The sequence below is a fragment of the Gigantopelta aegis genome, chromosome 2 (assembly GCF_016097555.1).
Source record: "Gigantopelta aegis isolate Gae_Host chromosome 2, Gae_host_genome, whole genome shotgun sequence".
In the NCBI taxonomy this organism is placed as follows: Eukaryota; Metazoa; Mollusca; class Gastropoda; order Neomphalida; family Peltospiridae; genus Gigantopelta; species Gigantopelta aegis.
The window spans coordinates 35,968,729-35,995,703 of NC_054700.1; the positions used below are offsets into that span (position 1 = coordinate 35,968,729).

General features: G+C 38.4%; 1 protein-coding gene across 6 annotated transcripts in view; it reads right to left on the reverse strand.

The window, feature by feature from the left end:
• The window catches only part of LOC121384648 (A-kinase anchor protein 13-like), a 262,118-nt gene that overhangs the window by 125,525 nt on the left and 109,618 nt on the right, over nucleotides 1-26,975 (reverse strand). For 5 of the 6 annotated variants that reach the window (XM_041515150.1, XM_041515144.1, XM_041515128.1 and 2 more), the window contains 6 exons: nucleotides 19,512-19,830; nucleotides 17,431-17,594; nucleotides 14,452-14,555; nucleotides 9,858-10,023; nucleotides 6,736-6,784; nucleotides 4,732-4,782 (listed from right to left, as the gene is read on the reverse strand). In XM_041515150.1, the coding sequence (XP_041371084.1) occupies nucleotides 4,732-4,782; nucleotides 6,736-6,784; nucleotides 9,858-10,023; nucleotides 14,452-14,555; nucleotides 17,431-17,594; nucleotides 19,512-19,830 (853 nt within the window). The remainder of the gene's footprint in view (nucleotides 1-4,731; nucleotides 4,783-6,735; nucleotides 6,785-9,857; nucleotides 10,024-14,451; nucleotides 14,556-17,430; nucleotides 17,595-19,511; nucleotides 19,831-26,975) is intronic. The other variant, XM_041515136.1, reaches the window with a different exon arrangement.

The following is a 26,975-nucleotide window of genomic DNA, read 5'->3' on the forward strand; positions in this document are numbered from 1 at the left end:
GTAAATACCACAGAAGTGCATGTGAGGGTATGGGGTGAAATCTGGTGCTATATGCAAGGGTCCATGGTAAATATTACAGAGGTTTAAAGAAAGTGTGGTAGACCTGTGATAAATACCACAGAAGTGCATGTGAGGGTATGGGGTGAAATCTGGTGCTATATGCAAGGGTCCATGGTAAATATTACAGAGGTTTAAAGAAAGTGTGGTAGACCTGTGATAAATACCACAGAAGTGCATGTGAGGGTATGGGGTGAAATCTGGTGCTATATGCAAGGGTCCATGGTAAATATTACAGAGGTTTAAAGAAAGTGTGGTAGACCTGTGATAAATACCACAGAAGTGCATGTGAGGGTATGGGGTGAAATCTGGTGCTATATGCAAGGGTCCATGGTAAATATTACAGAGGTTTAAAGAAAGTGTGGTAGACCTGTAGTAAATACCACAGAAGTGCATGTGAGGGTATGGGGTGAAATCTGGTGCTATATGCAAGGGTCCATGGTAAATATTACAGAGGTTTAAAGAAAGTGTGGTAGACCTGTGATAAATACCACAGAAGTGCATGTGAGGGTATGGGGTGAAATCTGGTGCTATATGCAAGGGTCCGTGGTAAATATTACAGAGGTTTAAAGAAAGTGTGGTAGACCTGTGATAAATACCACAGAAGTGCATGTGAGGGTATGGGGTGAAATCTGGTGCTATATGCAAGGGTCCGTGGTAAATATTACAGAGGTTTAAAGAAAGTGTGGTAGACCTGTGATAAATACCACAGAAGTGCATGTGAGGGTATGGGGTGAAATCTGGTGCTATATGCAAGGGTCCTTGGTAAATATTACAGAGGTTTAAAGAAAGTGTGGTAGACCTGTGATAAATACCACAGAAGTGCATGTGAGGGTATGGGGTGAAATCTGGTGCTATATGCAAGGGTCCATGGTAAATATTACAGAGGTTTAAAGAAAGTGTGGTAGACCTGTGATAAATACCACAGAAGTGCATGTGAGGGTATGGGGTGAAATCTGGTGCTATATGCAAGGGTCCATGGTAAATATTACAGAGGTTTAAAGAAAGTGTGGTAGACCTGTGATAAATACCACAGAAGTGCATGTGAGGGTATGGGGTGAAATCTGGTGCTATATGCAAGGGTCCATGGTAAATATTACAGAGGTTTAAAGAAAGTGTGGTAGACCTGTGATAAATACCACAGAAGTGCATGTGAGGGTATGGGGTGAAATCTGGTGCTATATGCAAGGGTCCATGGTAAATATTACAGAGGTTTAAAGAAAGTGTGGTAGACCTGTGATAAATACCACAGAAGTGCATGTGAGGGTATGGGGTGAAATCTGGTGCTATATGCAAGGGTCCATGGTAAATATTACAGAGGTTTAAAGAAAGTGTGGTAGACCTGTGATAAATACCACAGAAGTGCATGTGAGGGTATGGGGTGAAATCTGGTGCTATATGCAAGGGTCCATGGTAAATATTACAGAGGTTTAAAGAAAGTGTGGTAGACCTGTGATAAATACCACAGAAGTGCATGTGAGGGTATGGGGTGAAATCTGGTGCTATATGCAAGGGTCCATGGTAAATATTACAGAGGTTTAAAGAAAGTGTGGTAGACCTGTGATAAATACCACAGAAGTGCATGTGAGGGTATGGGGTGAAATCTGGTGCTATATGCAAGGGTCCATGGTAAATATTACAGAGGTTTAAAGAAAGTGTGGTAGACCTGTGGTAAATACCACAGAAGTGCATGTGAGGGTATGGGGTGAAATCCAGTGGTAAATGTTTGGGGTGGACGGTAGATGTTGCAAGTTCTGTCATAAATACATGTGGTAAATACCACAGGAGTGCGTGTGAGGGTATGGGGCGAAATCCAGTGGTAAAAGTTTGGGGTGGATGGTAGAGGTGGCACATTCTGTGATAAATACCTGTGGCAAATACCACAGAAATGCGTGTGAGGGAATGGGGTGAAATCTGGTGGTAAATGTTTGGGGTGGACGGTAGAGGTGGCAAGTTCTGTGATAAATACCTGTGGCAAATACCACAGGAGTGCATGTGACGGTATGGTGTGAAATCTTGTGGTAAATGTTTGGGGTCAATGGTAGAGGTGCCAAGTTCTGCGATAAATACCTGTGATAAATACCACAGGAGTGCATGTGAGGGTATGGTGTGAAATCCAGTGGTAAATGTTTAGGGTGGACGGCAGAGGTGGCACATTCTCTGATAAATACCTGTGGTAAACATTGTATGGGTAGGGGGTAGGGGTGATATCTCGCGATAAATGTTTGGGGTGGACGGTAGAGGTGGCAAGTTCTGTCATAAATACCTGTGGTAAATACCACAGGAGTGCATGTAAGGGTATGGGGTGAAATCTGGTGGTAAATGTTTGGGGTGGATGGTAGAGGTGGCAAGTTCTGCGATAAATACCTGTGATAAATACCACAGGAGTGCATGTGAGGGTATGGGGTGAAATCCAGTGGTAAATGTTTAGGGTGGACGGCAGAGGTGGCACATTCTCTGATAAATACCTGTGGTAAACATTGTATGGGTAGGGGGTAGGGGTGATATCTCGCGATAAATGTTTGGGGTGGACGGTAGAGGTGGCAAGTTCTGTCATAAATACCTGTGGTAAATACCACAGGAGTGCATGTAAGGGTATGGGGTGAAATCTGGTGGTAAATGTTTGGGGTGGATGGTAGAGGTGGCAAGTTCTGTGATAAATACCTGTGGTAAACATTGTATGGGTAGGGGGTAGGGGTGAAATCTGGTGATAAATGTTTGGGGTAAATATTTGGGGTGGACGGTAGAGGTGGCAAGTTCTGTGCTAAATACCTATGGTAAACATTGAAATCAGGTGGTAAATGTTTGGGGTGAATGGTAGAGGTGGCAAGATCTGTGATAAATACCTGTGGTAAACATAGTATGGGTAGGGGGTAGGGGTGAAATTTGGTGGTAAATGTTTGGGGTGAATATTTGGGGTGGACGGTAGAGGTGGCAAGTTCTGTGATAAATACCTGTGGCAAATACCACAGAAGTGCATGTGATGGTATGGGGTGAAATCTGGTGGTAAATGTTTGGGGTGGACGGTAGAGGTGGCAAGTTCTGTGGTAAACACTGTATGAGTAGGGGGTAGGGGATAGGGGCTAGGGGTGGAAGTTAGCTGGTAAATACTTGAGAATCATTGCATCATTATTGAAGGGGTAATGGTGGATTAAAGTTTGTTTTGTTTAACGACAAAGTTTGTTTTGTTTAACGACAAAGTTTGTTTTGTTTAACGACACCACTAGAGCACACTGATTTATTAATCATCGGCTATTGGATGTCAAACATTTGGTAATTTTGACATGTAGTCTTAGACAGGAACCCGCTACATTTTTCTATTAGTAGCAAGGATTTTTTATGTGCACTATCCCACAAATAGGATAGCACATACCACAGCCTTTTGGTTGTGGTGCACTGGCTGGAATGAGAAATAGCTGGATCAACCCCAAACCGACTGTGCATCAAGCGAGTGCTTTACCACTGGGCTATGTCCCACCTCTTATTTTGAATGGGTGCTGTTAACAGACTTGTTGAAGTTGATCTTTTTGCCCTTCTCTCTGGCCATAATGCCCACATCTGTATAAGCCAAATGCAATTGTCCTCTTTATTTGCCAAATTTGAGGCATGCCACAGTAAGTTACTGAAGGGTTGAGGGTGGGGTAACAATAGTTATTAAATGACATACGGTTGCAGACAAAAGTGTGAGTGAATGATTTCGGTTGACAAATGTGTTTTGGTGTGTAGGATCAATTCGTTAATACCTTGTTTTACGACTGCCTAACTTGAGTTTTCCAAACATGCGAGGCTTGTTAGCTGAATATCTGTAAAGGTACACTTGTTAGTTTACGTTATCTAGCATGTTGGTTTTGTACCACATTTCTGTTGTAAGACACCAGACAAAAGCTCTCTGCAGTTTGAATCAAGGGTATGTGATCTAATGTCAGTATCGTCAAAAAGCTTCCCACACCAGCTATAATTATTCGTCAAAAAGCTTCCCACACCAGCTATAATTATTGAAATATTTACACATGCCTACTACACTATATTAAAATACAAAGATAAATAAATAAATAAATTCATAATTAAATATATGAATATATCAATGAATAAATCAATAAATGAATGTATGAATAACAGGGAACATTTGTTTTAGTATTTTGTTGCGATTAACTACACAAGTTTCAGAGATTGCTACTTAATGTTTAAACATTAAATAGTAATTTAATTTTCAATTGACTAGAAATGCTGATAATCAGAAGTTTGAAAACAAAATGTTCCTGAATAAATGAATGAATGAATAAATAAATAAATAAATGATTATGAATAAATAAATAAATTAATTAATTAATTAATTAATTAATTAATTAATTAATTAATTAATTAATTAATTAATTAATTAATTAATTAATTAATTAATTAGATAAAGCAAAACTTCATATTTAAAATATATGAGAAAATCTAATTTCTGGTTTCAAATCTTTGGTATAGATTCAAGACTCAACTGTACAGTCCAATAGTTTGTACAATATTGCCATCTACTGTAGGTTAAGAATTAATCCAGAGAAAACTGTTTTATAAGCCTGAGTCTGAAGGAAAAACCATGCCATTCCACATGCAGCATACAAAAATAAAAAATGCAAGCTGAGACCATGCATGCAAGAGAGACAACTGCGCAAAGGTGAACCAACTCACTCATGATCCTCAATAAGTTTTTGTATGAGAAGGTAGGATGGACCTCCCGTTCTGAAACAACACATCAAAGTAAGGGGTCAAGGTCACAACACCACAACTATCACCATGGTGACCACAGGACAGACATCGCAGGCTACTGGTATAGTCTACTAACAACACTATCCTAAACACTGTTCCTACAGTCATCTTATACTACTCTATTAAATAATAAAACAAATACATATATAAATCTTGGTGCAAGCAAACACTGATGACATTTTAAATAAATTATTTAAGTATATTTTTTTGTTAAATACGAACGTAATTGTCATAATATTTATTTTGTTTGGTTAAAAAATAATTCACTTTTACTGCTTTCGTTCCGTTTAATTTACATAATTTGAACATATAATAGGAAAATAGTATTCAATATGCAGACATTTCCACAAACATTTTAATGAATATGGTACACCACTGCCCCCTAAATTCCGCGGCAAACATTTTAAAATTCTGCAGTAAAATTTGACATATTCTGCGGTAAAATTTGATGAATTCTGCAGCAAATTCTGCAACATATAAAACTGAAAAATAACACTTAAAATTAAAACTAGATGTTCAAAATGTTACAGATTTATTTAAAAATCGAGAGAAAGCAGACAATTTATGTTTTAAGCAGACGGGTGCTTCCGGAAGATTGAATTATTAAAACTTGAAATGGAAACGATATGGAAAAAACCCTCCTGTCTTTACGCTTATGGATTCTTTGTTAAATGTGATTTGTGATTAATAAATACTTAAATATTGTTGCTTAACATCACGATTCCAACAATCAATACTTATATGTTAATATAATTATTTTATATTAAATAGAATGGAATTGCTGAATCCTATTTCGTATTTGTGGAGTCGGTTACTAGTCCAGCCTGTAATAACTTAAAAGAAAAGAAACAAATTATTTATGTTTCTATTTATTACTGCATGGAAAGTAAACACTATTAAAATTCCATGTTTAATATTACAATTCAGAAACATCGAACATTTTGCGGTGTTTAAGACAAATTCCACGGCCTAAAATTATTAATTCTGCACGTGTTCTACACAAAAAGTGATTTTCCGCGGAATCGCGGAATTCAGGAGGGACTAGTACACACACGCACATACACACACACACACACACAATTTTTAAAAACGGTTTCACACCTCCGCAAACACAACAAACACAAGTACGTGTATACAGCAAAAGTGGCAACAACATTTTAGAGATGAAAACTTATTTGCCATGTTTTAACAATATCCTAATATTACATAAAACTAATAATTCAGTCAGTAGCCCAGACGTATTTGTAAATAAACAAGCAAACATTTACATATTTCATTCATCAGACAAATATTCCAAAATGTATTAAGAATAAAATGTAGGTAAAATTCAGGGAATATTAATTATATACCAAAATCATATATTTATACCAAAATAATATATTTTAAAACGTATATATGCATGCAAAAAATAGCTGCCCTGTTACCACAAAATCAAAACTGGAAATGGAAATGAAACAAAACAATAGGAGTTACCACCAAGCCTACATAGTTACATACCAAGAGACCACCATATAACAGGTAGTTTGTTGAGGGGGCTGAAGATGGGGGCTGAAGATGGGGGGGGGGGGGGGGGGGGGATTTAAACAACACAACAACTGATACAAAATAGATGTCTAAAACTAACAACAATAACCATTAGCTCAACAAAGGTATTTGAAATTCCACTAGATCTGATTATAACTGATCGCCAAAATGCAAAACAACAGATGTACGAGATATTTATTTCACTGTAATATTTAACAATAATTTATTCAACTATATCACTTATCAGATGCAGCTTCAGTAGTCTTCAGAGCTGATGAAAAACAGACTCCCAGGTGACTGGCCGCGATGTCTAATACACAAAAAAGCTGTCTAATGTCCAATACACTTGAACACTGTCTAAATACACAACAATTGGCGTCCTGGTAAAAAAAATCAACTTACTGTTTACTGTCTTTACGACCCTCATGGTTTCTTGAAAACTTCTGTGACTCTGAAATATACACAAGTACATTGAAAATAATTTTAAATGTTCACATTATTTATTGACTAAATAGCTGTTCTGTCATACACACTGACTAAACAGTTGTTGTTATGTAATGCTATAGACTAACAGCTGTTTTGTCATACAAACTTGACTAAACAGCTGTTCTGTTATACATATTGACTAAACAGCTGTTCTGTAATGCTATAGACAAACTAAACAGCTGTTTTGTCATACAAACTGACTAAACAGCTGTTCTGTCATACAGATTGACTAAACAGCTGTTCTGTCATACATACTGACTAAACAGCTGTTCTGTAATGCTTTAGACTGACTAAACAGCTGTTTTGTCATACAGACTGACTAAACAGCTGTTCTGTAATACATACTTACTAAACAGCTGTTCTGTAATGTGTTAGACTGACTAAACAGCTGTTCTGTCATATAGACTGACTAATCAGCTGTTCTGTCATATAGACTGACTAAACAGCTGTTCTGCAGTGCTACAGACTAAACAGCTGTTCTGTAATACTACAGACTGACTAAACAGCTGGTCTGTAATACTGTTCACACTACAGTCCTATAGCTGATAAAGTAAAGCAACTGTCTTACCGCTGTGTTTGACAGCATCTGTTGCTGCGGGTATGAAAGGTGTAGCAAGGGACTTAGTCATACTGGAATGTGGAACGTTCATAAACAGGACTTACCGCTGTGTTTGACAGCATCTGTTGCTGCGGGTATGGAAGGCGTAGAGAGGGACTTGGTCATACTGGAATGTGGAACGTTCATAAACAGGACTTACCGCTGTGTTTGACAGCATCTGTTGCTGCGGGTATGGAAGGTGTAGAGAGGGACTTGGTCATACTGGAATGTGGAACGTTCATAAACAGGACTTACCGCTGTGTTTGACAGCATCTGTTGCTGCGGGTATGAAAGGTGTAGCAAGGGACTTAGTCATACTGGAATGTGGAACGTTCATAAACAGGACTTACCGCTGTGTTTGACAGCATCTGTTGCTGCGGGTATGGAAGGCGTAGAGAGGGACTTGGTCATACTGGAATGTGGAACGTTCATAAACAGGACTTACTGCTGTGTTTGACAGCATCTGTTGCTGCGGGTATGGAAGGCGTAGAGAGGGACTTGGTCATACTGGAATGTGGAACATTCATAAACAGGACTTACCGCTGTGTTTGACAGCATCTGTTGCTGCGGGTATGGAAGGCGTAGAGAGGGACTTGGTCATACTGGAATGTGGAACGTTCATAAACAGGACTTACCGCTGTGTTTGACAGCATCTGTTGCTGCGGGTATGGAAGGCGTAGAGAGGGACTTGGTCATACTGGAATGTGGAACGTTCATAAACAGGACTTACCGCTGTGTTTGACAGCATCTGTTGCTGCGGGTATGGAAGGCGTAGAGAGGGACTTGGTCATACTGGAATGTGGAACGTTCATAAACAGGACTTACCGCTGTGTTTGACAGCATCTGTTGCTGCGGGTATGGAAGGCGTAGAGAGGGACTTGGTCATATTGGAATGTGGAACGTTCATAAACAGGACTTACCGCTGTGTTTGACAGCATCTGTTGCTGCGGGTATGGAAGGCGTAGAGAGGGACTTGGTCATACTGGAATGTGGAACGTTCATAAACAGGACTTACCGCTGTGTTTGACAGCATCTGTTGCTGCGGGTATGGAAGGCGTAGAGAGGGACTTGGTCATACTGGAATGTGGAACGTTCATAAACAGGACTTACCGCTGTGTTTGACAGCATCTGTTGCTGCGGGTATGGAAGGTGTAGAGAGGGACTTGGTCATACTGGAATGTGGAACATTCATAAACAGGACTTACCGCTGTGTTTGACAGCAACTGTTGCTGCGGGTATGGAAGGCGTAGAGAGGGACTTGGTCATACTGGAATGTGGAACGTTCATAAACAGGACTTACCGCTGTGTTTGACAGCATCTGTTGCTGCGGGTATGGAAGGCGTAGAGAGGGACTTGGTCATACTGGAATGTGGAACGTTCATAAACAGGACTTACCGCTGTGTTTGACAGCATCTGTTGCTGCGGGTATGGAAGGCGTAGAGAGGGACTTGGTCATACTGGAATGTGGAACGTTCATAAACAGGACTTACCGCTGTGTTTGACAGCATCTGTTGCTGCGGGTATGGAAGGCGTAGAGAGGGACTTGGTCATACTGGAATGTGGAACGTTCATAAACAGGACTTACCGCTGTGTTTGACAGCATCTGTTGCTGCGGGTATGGAAGGCGTAGAGAGGGACTTGGTCATACTGGAATGTGGAACGTTCATAAACAGGACTTACCGCTGTGTTTGACAGCATCTGTTGCTGCGGGTATGGAAGGCGTAGAGAGGGACTTGGTCATACTGGAATGTGGAACGTTCATAAACAGGACTTACCGCTGTGTTTGACAGCATCTGTTGCTGCGGGTATGGAAGGCGTAGAGAGGGACTTGGTCATACTGGAATGTGGAACGTTCATAAACAGGACTTACCGCTGTGTTTGACAGCATCTGTTGCTGCGGGTATGGAAGGCGTAGAGAGGGACTTGGTCATACTGGAATGTGGAACATTCATAAACAGGACTTACCGCTGTGTTTGACAGCATCTGTTGCTGCGGGTATGGAAGGCGTAGAGAGGGACTTGGTCATACTGGAATGTGGAACGTTCATAAACAGGACTTACCGCTGTGTTTGACAGCATCTGTTGCTGCGGGTATGGAAGGCGTAGAGAGGGACTTGGTCATACTGGAATGTGGAACGTTCATAAACAGGACTTACCGCTGTGTTTGACAGCATCTGTTGCTGCGGGTATGGAAGGCGTAGAGAGGGACTTGGTCATACTGGAATGTGGAACGTTCATAAACAGGACTTACCGCTGTGTTTGACAGCATCTGTTGCTGCGGGTATGGAAGGCGTAGAGAGGGACTTGGTCATACTGGAATGTGGAACGTTCATAAACAGGACTTACCGCTGTGTTTGACAGCATCTGTTGCTGCGGGTATGGAAGGCGTAGAGAGGGACTTGGTCATACTGGAATGTGGAACGTTCATAAACAGGACTTACCGCTGTGTTTGACAGCATCTGTTGCTGCGGGTATGGAAGGTGTAGAGAGGGACTTGGTCATACTGGAATGTGGAACGTTCAGGCCTTGGTACTCCTCCTCTTCATAGGAGCACATGCCATCCGTTCGACCCGCAACACACCGACCTTTAGCATCCTGCTGGGCATTCTGTCAAACGATGAAAAAGATGCCATGAAAGTCAAACTTAATCTGTTACAGTATATGATGGGTTTTTTTAAAAATTTATTTAATGACGCCACTAGAGCACATTGATTTTTTATCTTATCATCGGCTATTGGATGTCAAACATATGGTCATTCTGACACAGTTTTTTTTAGAGGAAACCCGCTGTCACCACATAGGCTATTCTTTTATGACAGGCAGCAAGGGATCTTTTATTTGCGCTTCCCACAGGCAAAATAGCACAAACCATGGCCTTTGTTGAACCAGTTATGGATCACTGGTCGGTGCAAGTGGTTTACACCTACCCAATGAGCCTTGCGGAGCACTCACTCAGGGCTTGGAGTCAGTATGTGGATTAAAAATCCCATGCCTCGACTGGGATCTGAACCCAGTTCCTACCAGCCTGTAGACCAATGACCTAACCACGACGCCACCGAGGCCGGTCAGTATATGATAAAGCTATATATAGACGATAGCAAGATAGACGAGAGACAGATAGACAGCGATAAGGAAGAAAATGTTTTATTTAACGATGCACTCAACACATTTTATTTACGGTTATATGGTGTCAGACATATGGTTATGGACCACAGATATATGGAGAGAGGAAATCTGCTGTCACCACTTCATGGGATACTCTTTTCAATTAGCAGCAAGGGATCTTTTATATGTACCATTCCACAGACAGGATAGTACATACCACAGCCTTTGTTACACCAGTCGTGGTGCACTGGCTGGAACGAGAAATAGCCCAATGGGGCCACCGAAGACAGTGACAGACAGACAGACAGAAGGATGGAGACTAAACCTATAGTCCCATCCAGCTGGACAAGTTGGAGACTAATAATTACTACAGTCAACAGTCAGACCTCAGGAAATTTTGAGACCTGATAGTTTTATCTGCCTGGTGCATGTCAAGCTTGCCCTAACCCATTTCTGTTTGGCGCATTAATTTCGGAAGGCATTTTTATTTATTACAAACCAACTGCAAACAAGCCACAGTGCAGAAGTAAGCAGATGTCGAGACCTACTACACATTATTTTTTTTTACGAATTGGGTCAGCAAGTGATCTATGTCACACATAAACTTAAATGACATCACAATAAGCAACGAGACATCAGCAATGTACAGTTTAGATTTTGACTGAATTGTTGTAGTGTTTTCCCATGCAGCACCATGCCTCACTAGTCTAGCACCATCTTGCCTTAATAAGTGCCATGCTGCACTGAGATTAAAAAAGCCTTTTTCAATAATTAATTCTAAAACTGCCTTGATGAAACACTAAAAAAAATGTATTATTAATTAATAAAAATATCTGTTATATATTTTGACATTCATTTATTAAAGCAACAACATTAATAACATTTATGTTTATTTCAAATTTTTTTGGTCTTTAATGCAAATAAGTGCCCTGAAAATAAAAACAATTGCCCCAAAGTGTTTTGTCTATCATGCCCTGCCAAATTTCTAGGGAAAACACTATGTTGATCTGACCAGCAAATACTGAGATGAGTGAATGAGACTGACTAGATGTGACACTGACATTTTGTACATAGGGCCATTTTTGTTGGGGGGGGGGGGGGGGGGGGGGCAGGCTGGCTAATGCCCGAATTTAAAAAAATGCCCGAATCTGAATAACAACATTTATTCATATTAGCATTACTACAAAGCAGCTATGTAGGGTTGCAAACGAATCACTACACATTTTCACATGGAATACAACTAATTTTGAGGGTATAGAATGATGAAAATACATGGTAAAAAGGTCTCAGGTTAGCACATTTTGCCTGAATATCTGTATAATTTTTTGCCCGAATTTTGGGTTTTGTACCTGCCCCCTTTCATACTCTTGTATAGGGCCATAAAAAAGAGTAACAGTTTGACGACAGACACTTGCCGCAACATCGATTTGGCTTCGTACACAATAGACCCAAATATAACAGCCATCTTATCGCAATTTCAATTCATAGCCATATTTCATAATGGAACTTTTAAATTACACTATTTAGTACAAACACAGTTAGATATGTCAATAATCTCTGAACAAAACATTTTTCTCAGCAATTTTGCACTTGATGTTTTCTAGCCTTCTTAAGAAGGACGCGTCATGCACCCAGTTTATTTTATTGCAGTGAGATGCAATGTGAAGTCATTCGAATACAGACATCATTCAATTAAAAAACAAAATACTGCGCCAGTCTGCACGTGTCAATATTACACTAGTTAGATATTGAGCAATTGTTATAACATGAGTAATATCTTACACTGGTGTGTAATAGATATGGTTGTAACAGGTTATACAAAATGGAATGAAATGGATTACCAATACTGTTTTTGACTTGACCCATAAATGGGTTACATAAACATTAAATTTTCAGCGACCTGCCATTCATTTAGATAAAGTTAATGGAACAAAATATAAACAAAAAGGAATATTTGTGTAACACCACCTCAGCATATTGTAAACTATGGGGTTATTTGTTGTCCAACATGTGGTTGTTATAACACATGGCTGAGAGAGAAAACCTGCTGCTATTTGTACAGGAAAGCAGCAAGGTATTTTTCAGGACTTGAAACTGACAAGGAACAAAAGGCAATCGCCACTCAATATACATCATAGGGTCGAGACGTAGCCCATTGGGTTATTTCTCGTTCCAGCCAGTTCACCACGACTGGTATATCAAAGGCTGTGGTATGTGCTATCCTGTCTGTGGGATGGTGCATTTAAAATATCTTTTGCTGCTAATTGAAAAGAATAGCCTATAAAGTGGCGCCAGCGGGTTTACTCTCTCAATATCTGTGTGGTCCTTAACCATATGTCCGATGCCATATAACCGTAAATAAAATGTGTTGAGTGCATTGTTAAATAAAACATTTTCTTCCTTCCTTCAAAATACACCGTATGCTTTTTGATAATTTTCACACGCAGATTTTGTTTTCTATCTTAAACTATTCAGAATAAGACGTAAGTGCAAACAATGTTGATATTAGGATGAACAATATTAAATTTGATATTGTAAAAAAAATATAAAAAAAATTATTAGTTTAAATTTATATAACATTAAAGTTTATATCAATCCAAGCAGTCTAAAACTGCTTCTCAATTTCCAGTGTTTGCTCAACAACTAAAATGTACGAAGTACAGATTGCTTCACATTTCACAAAATGAATTTAGAACCCTGTTTCGTATGCAAAGCAAGGCATTGTTTTTGTATGCACTTTGATGTAGACAGGACAGTATGTACCACAGCCTTTTATGTACTAGTCATAGGACAGTGGTGAAAATCTATGCCCAGTGCTCGCCTAATGCATGGTCAGACTAGGATCAATCCCCATCAGTGGGCCCATTGGGTTGTTTCTAGTTCCAGCCAGTGTACCATATATAAAATTCTGTGGTATTGCTATCCTGTCTGTGGGATGGTGCATATAAAAGATCCTTGTTATTAATGGAAAAATTAAGAGCGTTTCCACTCTTAGGCTGTCTGAATTACTATATGTTTGACATCCAATAGCAAACTTTTAACTTTAACAACCCATCAAACCCCAGGCAAGCTCTCCATCATGGATTTTCTTCCTGGTCTCTAGTCAACAGATGCTCGATACAGATTCTGATAGTATTAAGTCTTGCTTAACCTAACTGCAGTGTATTTCTTACACACGCGATGGTACAGACAGATTTCTCATTAGTCAGACACCTGGATGTAACAAATAATGCCAGACTCGCTGTGAAAATGTTTTAATGGGAGTGATTAATTACTCCTCCAATGTAGATTGTGGGAAGCCATTTAAGATAAACACATTGGAGAATTAGTATTTAATCTTTTGGTAGAATTTTTTTTTTTTTTTTTTTTAAAGACACACGCCAAGAGGAACTAAAAATTACTCTTCTTGAACCAGTCTTAGGGGAGTTATGGGGAGCCAGCGTGATAGCTCCCATTAAATAGTTATATTAAACAGTTCACTTTGTCAAGATATGCCTCTTATTTCACTGTATCTCTTTTTTTAATGGTTATTTGGATTCTTTATTTTTATTTTTTTATTTTTTTAAGAACGGGAAAAATGAAAAGATATATAATTTCAATAAAAATATATAAATAAAAGTACTTTTATAAAAAAAAATTCAAACTATAAGACAAATTTTTCTTGAAACCATGACTTTGGATGAAGCCAATTTTGGTTTTTAGTCCTATGACTTTAAATATATATATATACAGTAAAGTACTCTGTTAATGAACCTGAAGGGACATGATAATTAGTTCGTTGTACTCATTTGCGTAAGTTGGTTACTAATGTATAGGGAGATAAAACAGGATTTTACGATCAGTTCGTTCTGTGCAGTAGTTCATTACAAGCATGTTCGTTATAAGTGTACCTTACATATAGTGTACCTTATATATATATTTTTTTTTTACCTTAGTTTCTGCAGGAATGTCGGTTAGCGAGCGAGCAGTACTCGCTGTGGTCGGTTCACTCATCGTGCGAGTCATGTGATCACGATCACTCACTGTGGGCAACCCTGTAACACAGGTAAACAATAGTGTTTAATGATACGTCAGCACATAAAGTAGCCAATTTTTTAATAACATTTCAATACATTTCACAGATAAAAATATGGACATTTTCAGGTGATAGTGTCTATTTGATGCCCACAAATGCTATTTTTGATTGAAGGCATGTTTAATGACACCTCAACACATTGTTTGATTAGCAACTAGTATGGGGATAATTATTCGGTTTTTATATAATGATTTATCATCCATTAAAGGCTTTTGTATGAGATATCACTGGCACTATAATTTGTTACATCTCCTGCGATATTCTCCTAGGAGATATCGCTTCTTTTGCTACGTCACTGCATGTTTCAGCACTAAACCTATCATTAGTGATGTCACGCCACTGTCATTCTGCTAATTAACGACAAGTCTACCACTGCCAAATATAGTGACAGTCAACCCACATTTCTGACATTCTTTCCAATTGTCGCAAAGGAAAAGAATGATCATGGATGATAAAACGAATACCCCCTCATAACTTGTGATATCATAATTTATCAGCAATCTTAATAAAAGTATAAAAATCCTCGGCAAGCGTTGGATTTCATACTGAAAAGTTTTCAGTGTCCCTTTTCAAATATCAGTACAGTACAGAACAGAACCTGTCTGCACCTCAGATTTCACTGGTGTTAAAGGCGCATACCCTAGTTTCAGCCCGAGAAAATAGACACCAAGTTTAGTTAATCTATAGACTTGTAACACATTTGAATAATGTTATAACAGAGAGAAGCAAAAGTCTGTGATGTTTTAACACAGAAATACCATCTAACATTAACTAGAGCTTGTCTCGATAACCATTACTTCTCAGACGAACATGCGTTTTAGGAATTCTTAAATTGCATTTTTGGTATTACGAAAACCTGGATGACCAGAAGCACTTCAGGTGTAAATAAATGAATATTCTAAATCATAAAATGTAAGTACTTCTAATTTAAATGACCAAAAAAACGGCTTTAATAGTGTAAACTACGTTTTAGTGTTTAAAAACTAGGGTCTGTCCCTTTTACAAATGTGTGTTGTTAGAAAAGTAATATTTTCAAGGGAGGCCAAACGAATTACATTCAAGTCATATTTAAGTCTGACCACCGTCACGCACATTAATTTAGGGATGCATTAATTTCAGGATCTACAGCATCATGGTTCTAGACAGTACAATATAGTGAGGACTTTCTACAAACAACTGTCATAAGAACTGCTCAATCAATAAGTTTACAACACCATGACTACATGTATACACAAACCATTGCATTAAAATCTAAAAATATCCTGTAACCGGAGAAACCTTTTCTGTATGCCATAATTATACTAAAATCAATTATTTTATCTTTAAGATGGCATATTACATGTAGTTATCAAAAGAGCACAAACTGCAGCCAGCATAGAACAAAATATTACATTCACCATCTCCGTCATCATGTTATTTTTCACCTGCATTAACCTTTAATATATCTATAGACAGAAAAGAAAAAAAACACCTCAAGCTATTCTTATATCCATTCTCATCTCAAAGTGAAAGTTATGTTGGGCAGCTTCCAGAAACCTATCTTCTACAATTAGTTTTTCCTCAGCTGCTCTAGACAGCTCGAGATCAGCTTTCCGTTTCTATATGATTGTGTTATTTAGTTGTAGATAAAACCACTATTTGTTTTCACACCTCTGTGTTTGACTCAAACTCGGTTCAACAAACAGGTTGAGATAATGGGTCTCTTTCCATTCTGGCTGCTAATTTCTTTCCCAGGTCTGTGTTTCTGACTTTACAGTGTTCAGCACAAAACACAAAACTACCAGCTGTTTGCAGAAAGAGTGGACGTAAATTAAAATTGTTGTAAGTGAAAAATGTCGTGGCATTATAGCAACCAGGTGTAACGAGAAGCCAGGTGGTTTAATTAGCAATCAGGTGTATCAGGAACCTGGAGTTTTCGAAGCAGGTGTGCCAATTAGAGGAGGGTCAAAAAGATATCTATATGCACAGTCAATCACAGCTCTTGAAAATTACCACTGCATTTTTAAATTCTTTTTTTTACATTAAGATATTACACTACATCCCAACATGCCCTCCAACCTGGAATGATACACCAGTGGGCTGGTAGGTGAAAGGTTCACATCCATCTCCAACCTGGAGTAAGTCAACAGCTTGGTGATGAAGTATAATACTATCACACGTAAGTAAGTGCTGTGTTCATATTCCAGTACCACCTCCAACCTACCTACCTACCTACCTCTCTAGCTCTCTCAACCTCCTCTCTCCCCTCTTTCTCTGTATCTCCCTCCCCCTTTTCTCACTCTACTTCTTCTCTCCCTCTCTCTCTCTAACCCTCCCTTCTCTTTCTTGTTATCTCCCTCCTTTCTCTCTCAAAACTTCTGTTCTCCTCTTTATCTTTCTCCCCTCCTATCTCTGTCTGCCTCCTTTCTCTCCTTCCCTCGCTTTCTCCTCCTGCCCCTCAGTCAGTCAGTCAGTCTGTCAATCAGCCAGTCATCTGTCTGTCTGTCTGTCTCTCTCTGTCTGTTTCTCTCCTATTTCTTTCTTTATAATCTGTCTGTCTGTCTCTGTCTCTCTCTCTGTCTCTGTCTCTCTCTCTGTCTCTCTCTCACACACACACACACACACACACACACACACACACACACACACACACACACACACACACACACACACACCCACACACACACACTCTTACTCACTCTCTCCCAACACTGTCCATTAACCTAGACATTTAGAAACACCGAAGCGTGACTGGACCCTACATCTAAATGAATTGTGTGAATAAACGTATGATCATGATGCACTTTTAGTCATTTTATTTTAATTAACCTATGACCCTGGAAGTAGAAACGAACCTGGGGGAGTGGTAGTGTCGTAGTACGTGGGCGAAATACTTCCCTGCCGGAAGTCAGCTCTTGTGTCGGTTCCCATGCTGAGACTCCTGCCACTCTTTGAGGGGGACCACTGCGGGTCCTGGTACTCCCCCTCATCAGACCCTTCCAGACTGTTCAAACTCAGACTGGAACACAAGCAACAGTACAGACTCACTTATAATGGGTGGTTTCACAATTAAAATTCTAATAGGAAATAGGAAAGATAAAAGTAAAAACTTTTAACCGATAAATTCAAAATTAAACTTCCAACAGGAGAATTAATGTTAAATTTGTAACAGGTACATTAAACAATTAACAATTAAAATGATAACAGGTGAATTTAAAATTGAAGTTATAATAGTTGAACAGAGTTCCTATCAAGGTGATTTAAAACTAATGCTAGCATCAGGCTGTCAACTGTCATGACGAAGTTGGCCAACTCGACAGTTGCACTGTAATCCCCCCAACTCCTGACTTAAACGGGTGCGCTCAGATTAATGGATTATACGATGAGAAATGAGTTGTAAGTAAGAACACTCAGACTGGACAGTCATGGCAGTTGGTAGTCTGAGACTAGCATTTGCCCCATGTAAGTGAAAAATAATTTTTTAAATAAATAAAATAATAATACTTTTTAAAAACCCACCAAAATCACACGCACATACATACAAACAAATAAAACATATTTAATGAATGGATCAAGGTTTTAGTAAAGTATATCAACAAACATGAAACATATGACTCAGCAGTAGTTTGTAAATTATCATTTGAATGATGAAGGAAGGAAGGAAATGATTTATTTGACGACACACTCAACACATTTTATTTACGGATATATGGTGTCAGACATATGGTTAAGGACTACACAGATATTGAGAGAGGAAACCCAATGTCGCCACTTCAAGGGCTACTCTTTTCAATTAGCAGCAAGGGATCTTTTATATGCACCATCCCATAGAGAGGATAGTACATACCACGGCCTTTGTTACACCAGTTGTGGAGCACTGGCTGGAGCGAGAACTAGCCCAATGGGTCCACTGACGGGGATTGATCCTAGACCGACCGCACATCAACCGAACGCTTTACCACTGAGCTACGTCCTGCCCCTTGGAATGATGAAGGTTTGCATTCTGTGTACACTCTGTCCGTTGCTAAATTAGCCGATTACTAATTTTTATACAAAGTGGCTACAACATTTAGTCTTTGACTAATACAATTTTCCTTAAATTAACCACATGTTAATCATTATCAAGGAAATACTCTACATATCTGAAAATTGGCTGAACCAAAATTCGGTCCGCCGGTGAAAGATGTGACACCACTGAACAATATTTAGAGCCGGGCAGTATACCGTATATACTGTTCAGTATCGGTATCATGTCAGTACCGATTTACCATTTTATCAAGCAAATTTAAAAATAAAAAAATTTCGGTATTGAAAAATGTCATCTGCCATTTAGTAAAGCACTAACAATATATCTGACAGACACAAAATAGCTAAACAGAAAAGAGAGATGAGGGCTTCGTGCATGGAATTTAATGTTATTTTGATGAAATCAGCAGGTGAGACTTAACTCTGGCATGCATTTAATGCCGAGTATACTGCTCTATATCAGTATTCAGGCATGTGATTTGGTATTCTTAAAAAAAGCTGAAAATGTTTTATCATACAAAAGCGCAGCGATTTCTCTGATTGGTCATCAGTCTTATATCGCGGTACACCGTCTACAGGTAAGCGAACAGCCATTAAGAAAATGGTTTAGTGGAAGTGCAATAATAAAACAAAAAGGGAAATAAAGGAAAATGGGATTTTTTTTTATGAAAACATTTTCACGGATTTATTTTACGATAAAAGATTTTTTTTTAAAGTGGAATTCTGCTAAAAAAAAACCAAGAATCACATGCCTGAGTATTGTATCAATACCGTACCAACACTGAGGTAAATCACCAAAAAATACCGATAACAAACCTGAAATTTCAATACCGCCCAGCTCTAATAATATTTAACAGAAACAAAGAGAGGCAACTGAATCCTAAAGCCGACACCCAAAACACGAGTCTACCTTTTGCCTGTTAGTGCAAGAACTCTGGCTCGAGCCATCTGCTGCAGCTTGTGCACGTGGTTCACATCGTGGGCGCACCAACTACCACAGCGGTGCTGGTAGTCGTGGTGACCGCACTGCCCGAGCGCATCGTCCTGGTAGTCAGTGGAGCTGTCGACGGTGACGCCGTTCACACAGATGCGGATGTTGTATTCGCTCAGGATGTCTGGGTCGTGGCCCGTCGAGTTGTGCACGTACGACTTGCCGGCAAACCCAGCACGCTCTTCGTGAGGCTCAGTTGTCTCCCCCTCGGCCAGATCAAGCATAGACTTGTGGTGATCTACAAAGCATACAAATAGCAATCACATTAACACATGCAACCTCTGCCTGCTACCGATCATCCGGGCGGCTGGTGCTCTCTTGCGCCAGTCAGCACAGGCCGTCCTTCCTCCTACCTCCCCCACCTTTTCCTGTCATGGACTGGGGAGCCGGCCGAGGCTGGCACCCGTGCCCATGATAGGCGTGTGCTACAATAGCTTGTTCTGAATGTACACGTTAAAACCTAGTCCTGTCCTGTCCTGTCCTGACACATGCAACCAAGCTGGAGTGAAGGCTGAGAGCATTTTGTTTTCAAAATCTTGATTAGAGATATTTCTAGTTAACTGAAAATTGATTAGTGACTACTGTTTAAATGTTTTAAAATTGCGTAGCGATTGCAACGCGATACTGAGCAAAATGTTCCCTGGAAGAAATGAAAAATTAAACGGTATTCCAGGGCTCGAACTTAAGAATTTATCTCCCACGGCAATTTTTAAAAGAATGGCAATAGGTGAAACAATCCACCGACGGCAATTTTAAAGCCTAATGGCAATTTTTGCAGCAAAGTGACATTTGCAGCAAATAAACCTGACTGAAAGGCTATCTTGTTATATGTAGACATCTTTTAAATGTGCAAATATTAAATATTGGCAGATAATGTACACCAGGTGTATACACTTCGCCATTGATGAGGAGCTTTACCGACGGCAAAAAAGTGCCATCAGAGATGCTCTCTACCTATGGCAATTTATAGCTTAACGACGGCAATTGCTGTCGGTGCCGCCGTTAAGTTCGAGCCCTAGTATTCTAACAGACGATTACATGTGAAAACCTCACTAGTCTGTCAGATATTCTACTGCAGTATGGTCTCACTACACTGTTCATTTCTGGGTGAGAGTTCAGTCATCATGGTCCACTATAGTTCGGAATTGTGACATATGTTATAGTTCACATATTCACTTCTAGCAATTGGAGAAGAATTAAAACAAGTTATATTTTTCAATGGTAAGCCCCTGGGTGGATTTTGCCCATGTTATTTTGTAATATTGTGCATTGACATTTTGGGACATGGGTGTAAACAACAGCGGGATAGGTGGCCAGTGTGAATTGGTTTCTGCAACACCTGTTCAGATCGGTCCTACAGCCAAATGGGGTCATATACACATGTAGCATAAAAACAGATATGGAAATGTTCTCTATTTTGGAGTGAAAATAAATACTTACATGTATGTAATGTATGTAATGTATGTAATATATGTTTGCAATGGTGTGTGTTGTTAGTGCCAATGAGAACCCGTTCTATTGGCAATCTTCATTTGAGTTGGGCAATTTAACATGGATTTCAATGACAGATGACACCTGTGTAGTGAGACCTTAACCAGAATTCCCTCAAATAAAAACTCTTTTTAAATATCAGCACACAACAGAATATCTCTAAATGTGATTCCCATTAAAACCACTTGGTCTTGTCAGTGCCCGGTTTTGAGGGGTTTCACTATAGTACATCAATTAACAACAATAAAATATTGCTACAATACTATCTTCAAATGATCCTTAATTAAAACCAAACACGATAAAATCCTCTTTTCATTGCAGATTTTACAGACTTTATAGTTGATTCCGTGTGCGGCTGGTTCAGAGAGTTTTCACTGTACAGTCATATGCTGGGTTTAAGCTTTGACCCCAGAAAGTATTAGCAAATTGGCAGATTTAGTCGTAAAGTAACTAAACTCAAATCTCAGTTATACCAAATCAAATTAAGGTTTTATAAAGAATTGTATTTATTCAATTTTCAAATTACCTTTTTCGTGATTTAATACTGCAATGTATTTGTCGTTTGGCAAATGATAGTTGAAATCTTGAATACAGAATATTTGTTGTTATTATTTTTGTAAAAAAAACATTATTTAACAACACATGCACTAAGACATTTCAATTAGTTTCTATGGTGAAGGACCGTACAGACAATGAGGGAGGAATCCCGCTGTCATCAATATCATCTCTTTTCAACCAGTATAATCAGAGTGAAGGGATAATAAGCCGTAACCATTTCTAACAACACAATTAATCCAGTCTCGATACAACACATTCTGGGGCGGGATGTAGGCCAGTGGCAAAGTGCTTGCTTGACATGCGGTTGGTCTAGAATCGATCTCCGTCGGTGGGCCCATTGGGCTATTTCTCATTCTAGCCAGTGCACCATGACTGGTATATCAAAGGCCGTGGTATGTGCTATCCTGTCTGTGGGATGGTACATATAAAAGATCCCTTGCTGTTAATGGAAAAATGTAGTGGGTTTGCTCTAAGACTATATGTCAAAATTACCAAATGTTTGACATCAAATTAACAAACCAATGTGCTCCAGTGGTGTCGTTAAACAAAACAAACACACCTTTTTTTTTTTTTACAACACACTCCATTACATTCTAAACATAATAAATCATGCTGTAAATACAACCAACTCCAATATATTATAAAATTGAAAAATAATCTATTGATAAACTCAATTACATTATAAAACACTGAACAATGCACTATCAATAATCCACGCTGTAGATAAGTAAACGCCTTTATATTCTAAGCAACCAACAGTCCACAGATATAGTAAAATCCATTTATTCGAAACACAATATATAATCCACAAGAATGATGAGAATGATTTCAAAATAATAATCCATTTAAAAAATAATAATTTGAAACGACACCACTAGAGCACATCGGCTATTGGATGTCAAACATTTGATAATCTTCATATACATGTGGTATAGACAGGAAACCAGCTAATTTTTTCCATTAATAGCAAAGAATCTTTTATATGCACCATCCCAAAGACAGGACAGCACATGCCACAGGCTGGCTGGAATGAGAAATAGCCCAAGAGGAATTGATCCCACACCGACTGCACATCAGTCGAGCACTTTACCACTGGGCTACGTCCCGCCCTTCTTCAGAAGAAACCTGCTTCATTTATTTGTTTAATAATAGCAAGGGATCTTTAATATACACTTTTACATAAACAAAATAGCTACGTCCTGCCCTTCTTCAGAGGAAACCTGCTTCATTTATTTGTTTAATAATAGCAAGGGATCTTTAATATACACTTTTACATAAACAAAATAGCTACGTCCTGCCCTTCTTCAGAGGAAACCTGCTTCATTTATTCAATAATAGCAAGGGATCTTTAATATACACTTTTACATAAACAAAATAGCTACGTCCTGCCCTTCTTCAGAGGAAACCTGCTTCATTTATTCAATAATAGCAAGGGATCTTTAATATACACTTTTACATAAACAAAATAGCTACGTCCTGCCCTTCTTCAGAGGAAACCTGCTTCATTTATTCAATAATAGCAAGGGATCTTTAATATACACTTTTACATAAACAAAATAGCTACGTCCTGCCCTTCTTCAGAGGAAACCTGCTTCATTTATTTGTTTAATAATAGCAAGGGATCTTTAATATAAACTTTTACATAAACAAAATAGCTACGTCCCGCCCTTCTTCAGAGGAAACCTGCTTCATTTATTTGTTTAATAATAGCAAGGGATCTTTAGTATGCACTTTTACATAAACAAAATAGCTACGTCCTGCCCTTCTTCAGAGGAAACCTGCTTCATTTATTCAATAATAGCAAGGGATCTTTAATATACACTTTTACATAAACAAAATAGCTACGTCCCGCCCTTCTTCAGAGGAAACCTGCTTCATTTATTTGTTTAATAATAGCAAGGGATCTTTAATATACACTTTTACATAAACAAAATAGCTACGTCCTGCCCTTCTTCAGAGGAAACCTGCTTCATTTATTTGTTTAATAATAGCAAGGGATCTTTAATATACACTTTTACATAAACAAAATAGCTACGTCCTGCCCTTCTTCAGAGGAAACCTGCTTCATTTATTTGTTTAATAATAGCAAGGGATCTTTAATATACACTTTTACATAAACAAAATAGCTACGTCCTGCCCTTCTTCAGAGGAAACCTGCTTCATTTATTTGTTTAATAATAGCAAGGGATCTTTAATATACACTTTTACATAAACAAAATAGCTACGTCCTGCCCTTCTTCAGAGGAAACCTGCTTCATTTATTTGTTTAATAATAGCAAGGGATCTTTAATATACACTTTTACATAAACAAAATAGCTACGTCCTGCCCTTCTTCAGAGGAAACCTGCTTCATTTATTTGTTTAATAATAGCAAGGGATCTTTAATATACACTTTTACATAAACAAAATAGCTACGTCCCGCCCCTCCAGTTAATGTGATGACTACGAATATGGGCAGGAGTTATGCATATATGATGTCCTTATTTTGTGATTGTTTGTGCTGATTGTAAACATGTTCCTTTCACATGTACATTTGTATACTGGGCTCGTTATGCAAACACAGATAGGTAATTATGAAAGAACGGTCCAGTTTTCTAAAATAATAGTATTTAACACATAACTAATGGTACGGTGAGTTAGCTTAGGTGGGGTTTTTTCATTCACTTGATGGGAATAATGTGTATATCTAGTTATAAAAAGAATGACTCAATTTTTTAAAACACTGGTATATGACACATACGTGTAACTAATGGGGAAAGTATGAATAAATGTGTGTGTCTAGTCTATTGTGATGGCATACTTTGCCTTTGAAGTTGTGTGATTTGGTGACACCTCCCAATGGTCATCAGTGGATGGGACATACATTAGTCTGTCATCAGTGTGATTATTGGCTCAATCAATCAACCATCTGACTCGTGCTTACATCCAATGAAGGTTCAAGCACGACTGTCTTGGCAACATTTTCCAAGATTTCCCAGTGGATGTGGCCAAGATGAGAGGGGGTGGGTTGGTGGGGTAATAAGGCTATGGAATTTACAATTTGAATCAGAAGAGAAAGTTTTTTAATGCATCATAATAATTATATTTACAATTAGAATTTTTAAAAAATGATTTTTTTTTTTTTGCATCAGGTCTAAATATGAAATGAATTAGTTGCAAATAGAGCGGGCAGCCAAAACCAAAAAATATATATATGGACTCCATACCTGTTCTTAAGATCAAAATTGCTATTTCAGCAGCAGTTTATGGGCTCAATATAATGCCCTCTCAAGTTACATTTAAAAGGTTGGTTTTCATGTCACTTTTTGTGCTATTTGTATTTACAGTAATGGATCAGGATAAAGGTTACCACTCCAGGACCCTGTTCCACAAAGCAATCTCAGCGCTAAGATCACCTTAAGTGCATATGTTAGCTGTGCAGTTACAGTGGTCTTAGGACTATGATCGCTTCATGGAACGGGGCCCTGAACCACTAAGTAGAATGTGTTCATAAAAATAAGTTTGTCAATAACATTTATCGAATTAGTATCATCATTTTTATTCCAAAATCATGAAAGTCCATGAGTGCTACCCTTTTTAAATTGTTACCTCTGGTAAAACATGACTAAGATGATACTGAAACTGCTTTTTGTTTGTTTGAACAGTTACGGATATTGTTATCTAATGGTAGTCACCACACTAACCATGTGTAATCTAAAACCTTTCTAATAACCCGAAATCCTATCCAATTATTTTTAACACAAACAGTAATCCAAATTTTAAACACAACCAATAGTCCAAATAGAATATATTTTTTAATTTAACCTGCTTTCTTCATTTCTAGATTAAGTAATAATCCAGTTAAGAGACAACAACCTGAAACGGACCATTTCCAGTGACAGACTGTTCCATATGTATGAATAATCCATAGTGAGTATAATAATCCACAATCAGCTGTTCATCTTCATGGAACTGATGATAGTAGGAATCCAAGAGAAGCTGAGTTCAACACAAGTTCAATACAATGTTAAGTCTACAGCTCAAAACGTATTAAAGACTGTGCCCAGTGTAATGTTCGTTCTGCTGAGTCGGCACTATAAGTCTCCCTTGTGTGTGTGACAAGACAAACAGATCCTGCAGACCGCAACACTTGATTAGACTCGGCATCTGCCCCCACGGTTCTGCTGCATCGTGACGGCACTGCAGTGGCGATTGTAAACAAAACAAGGAGGAAAAGACGACGTACACTGTATGATGTCACATCAATAACACCTCCCATACATGCAGATATACACCGCTGGCTGCTGCTGCAATCAGTGCGACGCAGTTGATCAACGTCAGGTTTTTAACCAACAGTTCTCCTTCGCCAATCACAGAGATTTTATGATATTTCAATCAAGTATTCTTCTCGGTAATCTGGTAACAAGCTGTACAGTACATGTATGGCATTTCTGTACTAAACCGAATATCAATTGATTTTTATGTTTTTTGAGGAACTTTTTTCCAAAACATTCCGCAAGACTGCAATACTGTAGTCTGATGTTTGAGGGATGGTCTAATATCTGAGAAATGGTCTAGTATTAGTGGTTTAATGTTGGGGTGTTGTCTAACATGTATCTGAGGGGTGGGTGCAAACTTTCAATACAGTGGTCTAATGTCACTGTGAGAGATTATTTTCTGGCATTACTAATAGTGAATGTGACAAAGAACATAACTGGTAAACATTTTCATCCCTGTAAGTAAACTATGACACTTAACAGGTCGGCGCCTTAAAGTCTATTGTATGATTTCGTTTTTTAAAATCAGATTAGGTACAAAATATTACAGTGACTTTGAGTTCTCAATATTGCTACAACTTAGTGACTTAAATTGAGCCAACTTTTAGCGTAAAATGGCTCCATTTTGCTAGCTATATTATGCTGTATAGTGTAATAGGTGTTGATTAAATAATGAAGTGAGGAACCTTTAAACAGTACATACATGTACATCTTGCACTGGCTAATTTGGTCAAAGAATTTAAAGAAACAGTAACTGTATATGACATAACAGCTTATTACTGTATAAAAACAACACCATTGTCAATCCAGTTAACAGTTACCATACAACAACTACTTAACACATTTGGAAATAGAAATATTCAAAATCAAACAAAGTATCTATGCTCAAGTCATCTTTAAAAAACCACAGCGTATGTACAAAAGAAAAAAACAACCCAAAAAACCTCTTCCAATGCGCCTAACCTAATTATAAAAAATATTTCATTCTAATCTGTGCATCAAGTAATTAAAATAATTTTTTCCTTTTAACTGTTTTTGCTTTCTTAATGTCAACCTTAATAGACAATCTAATTAAAGA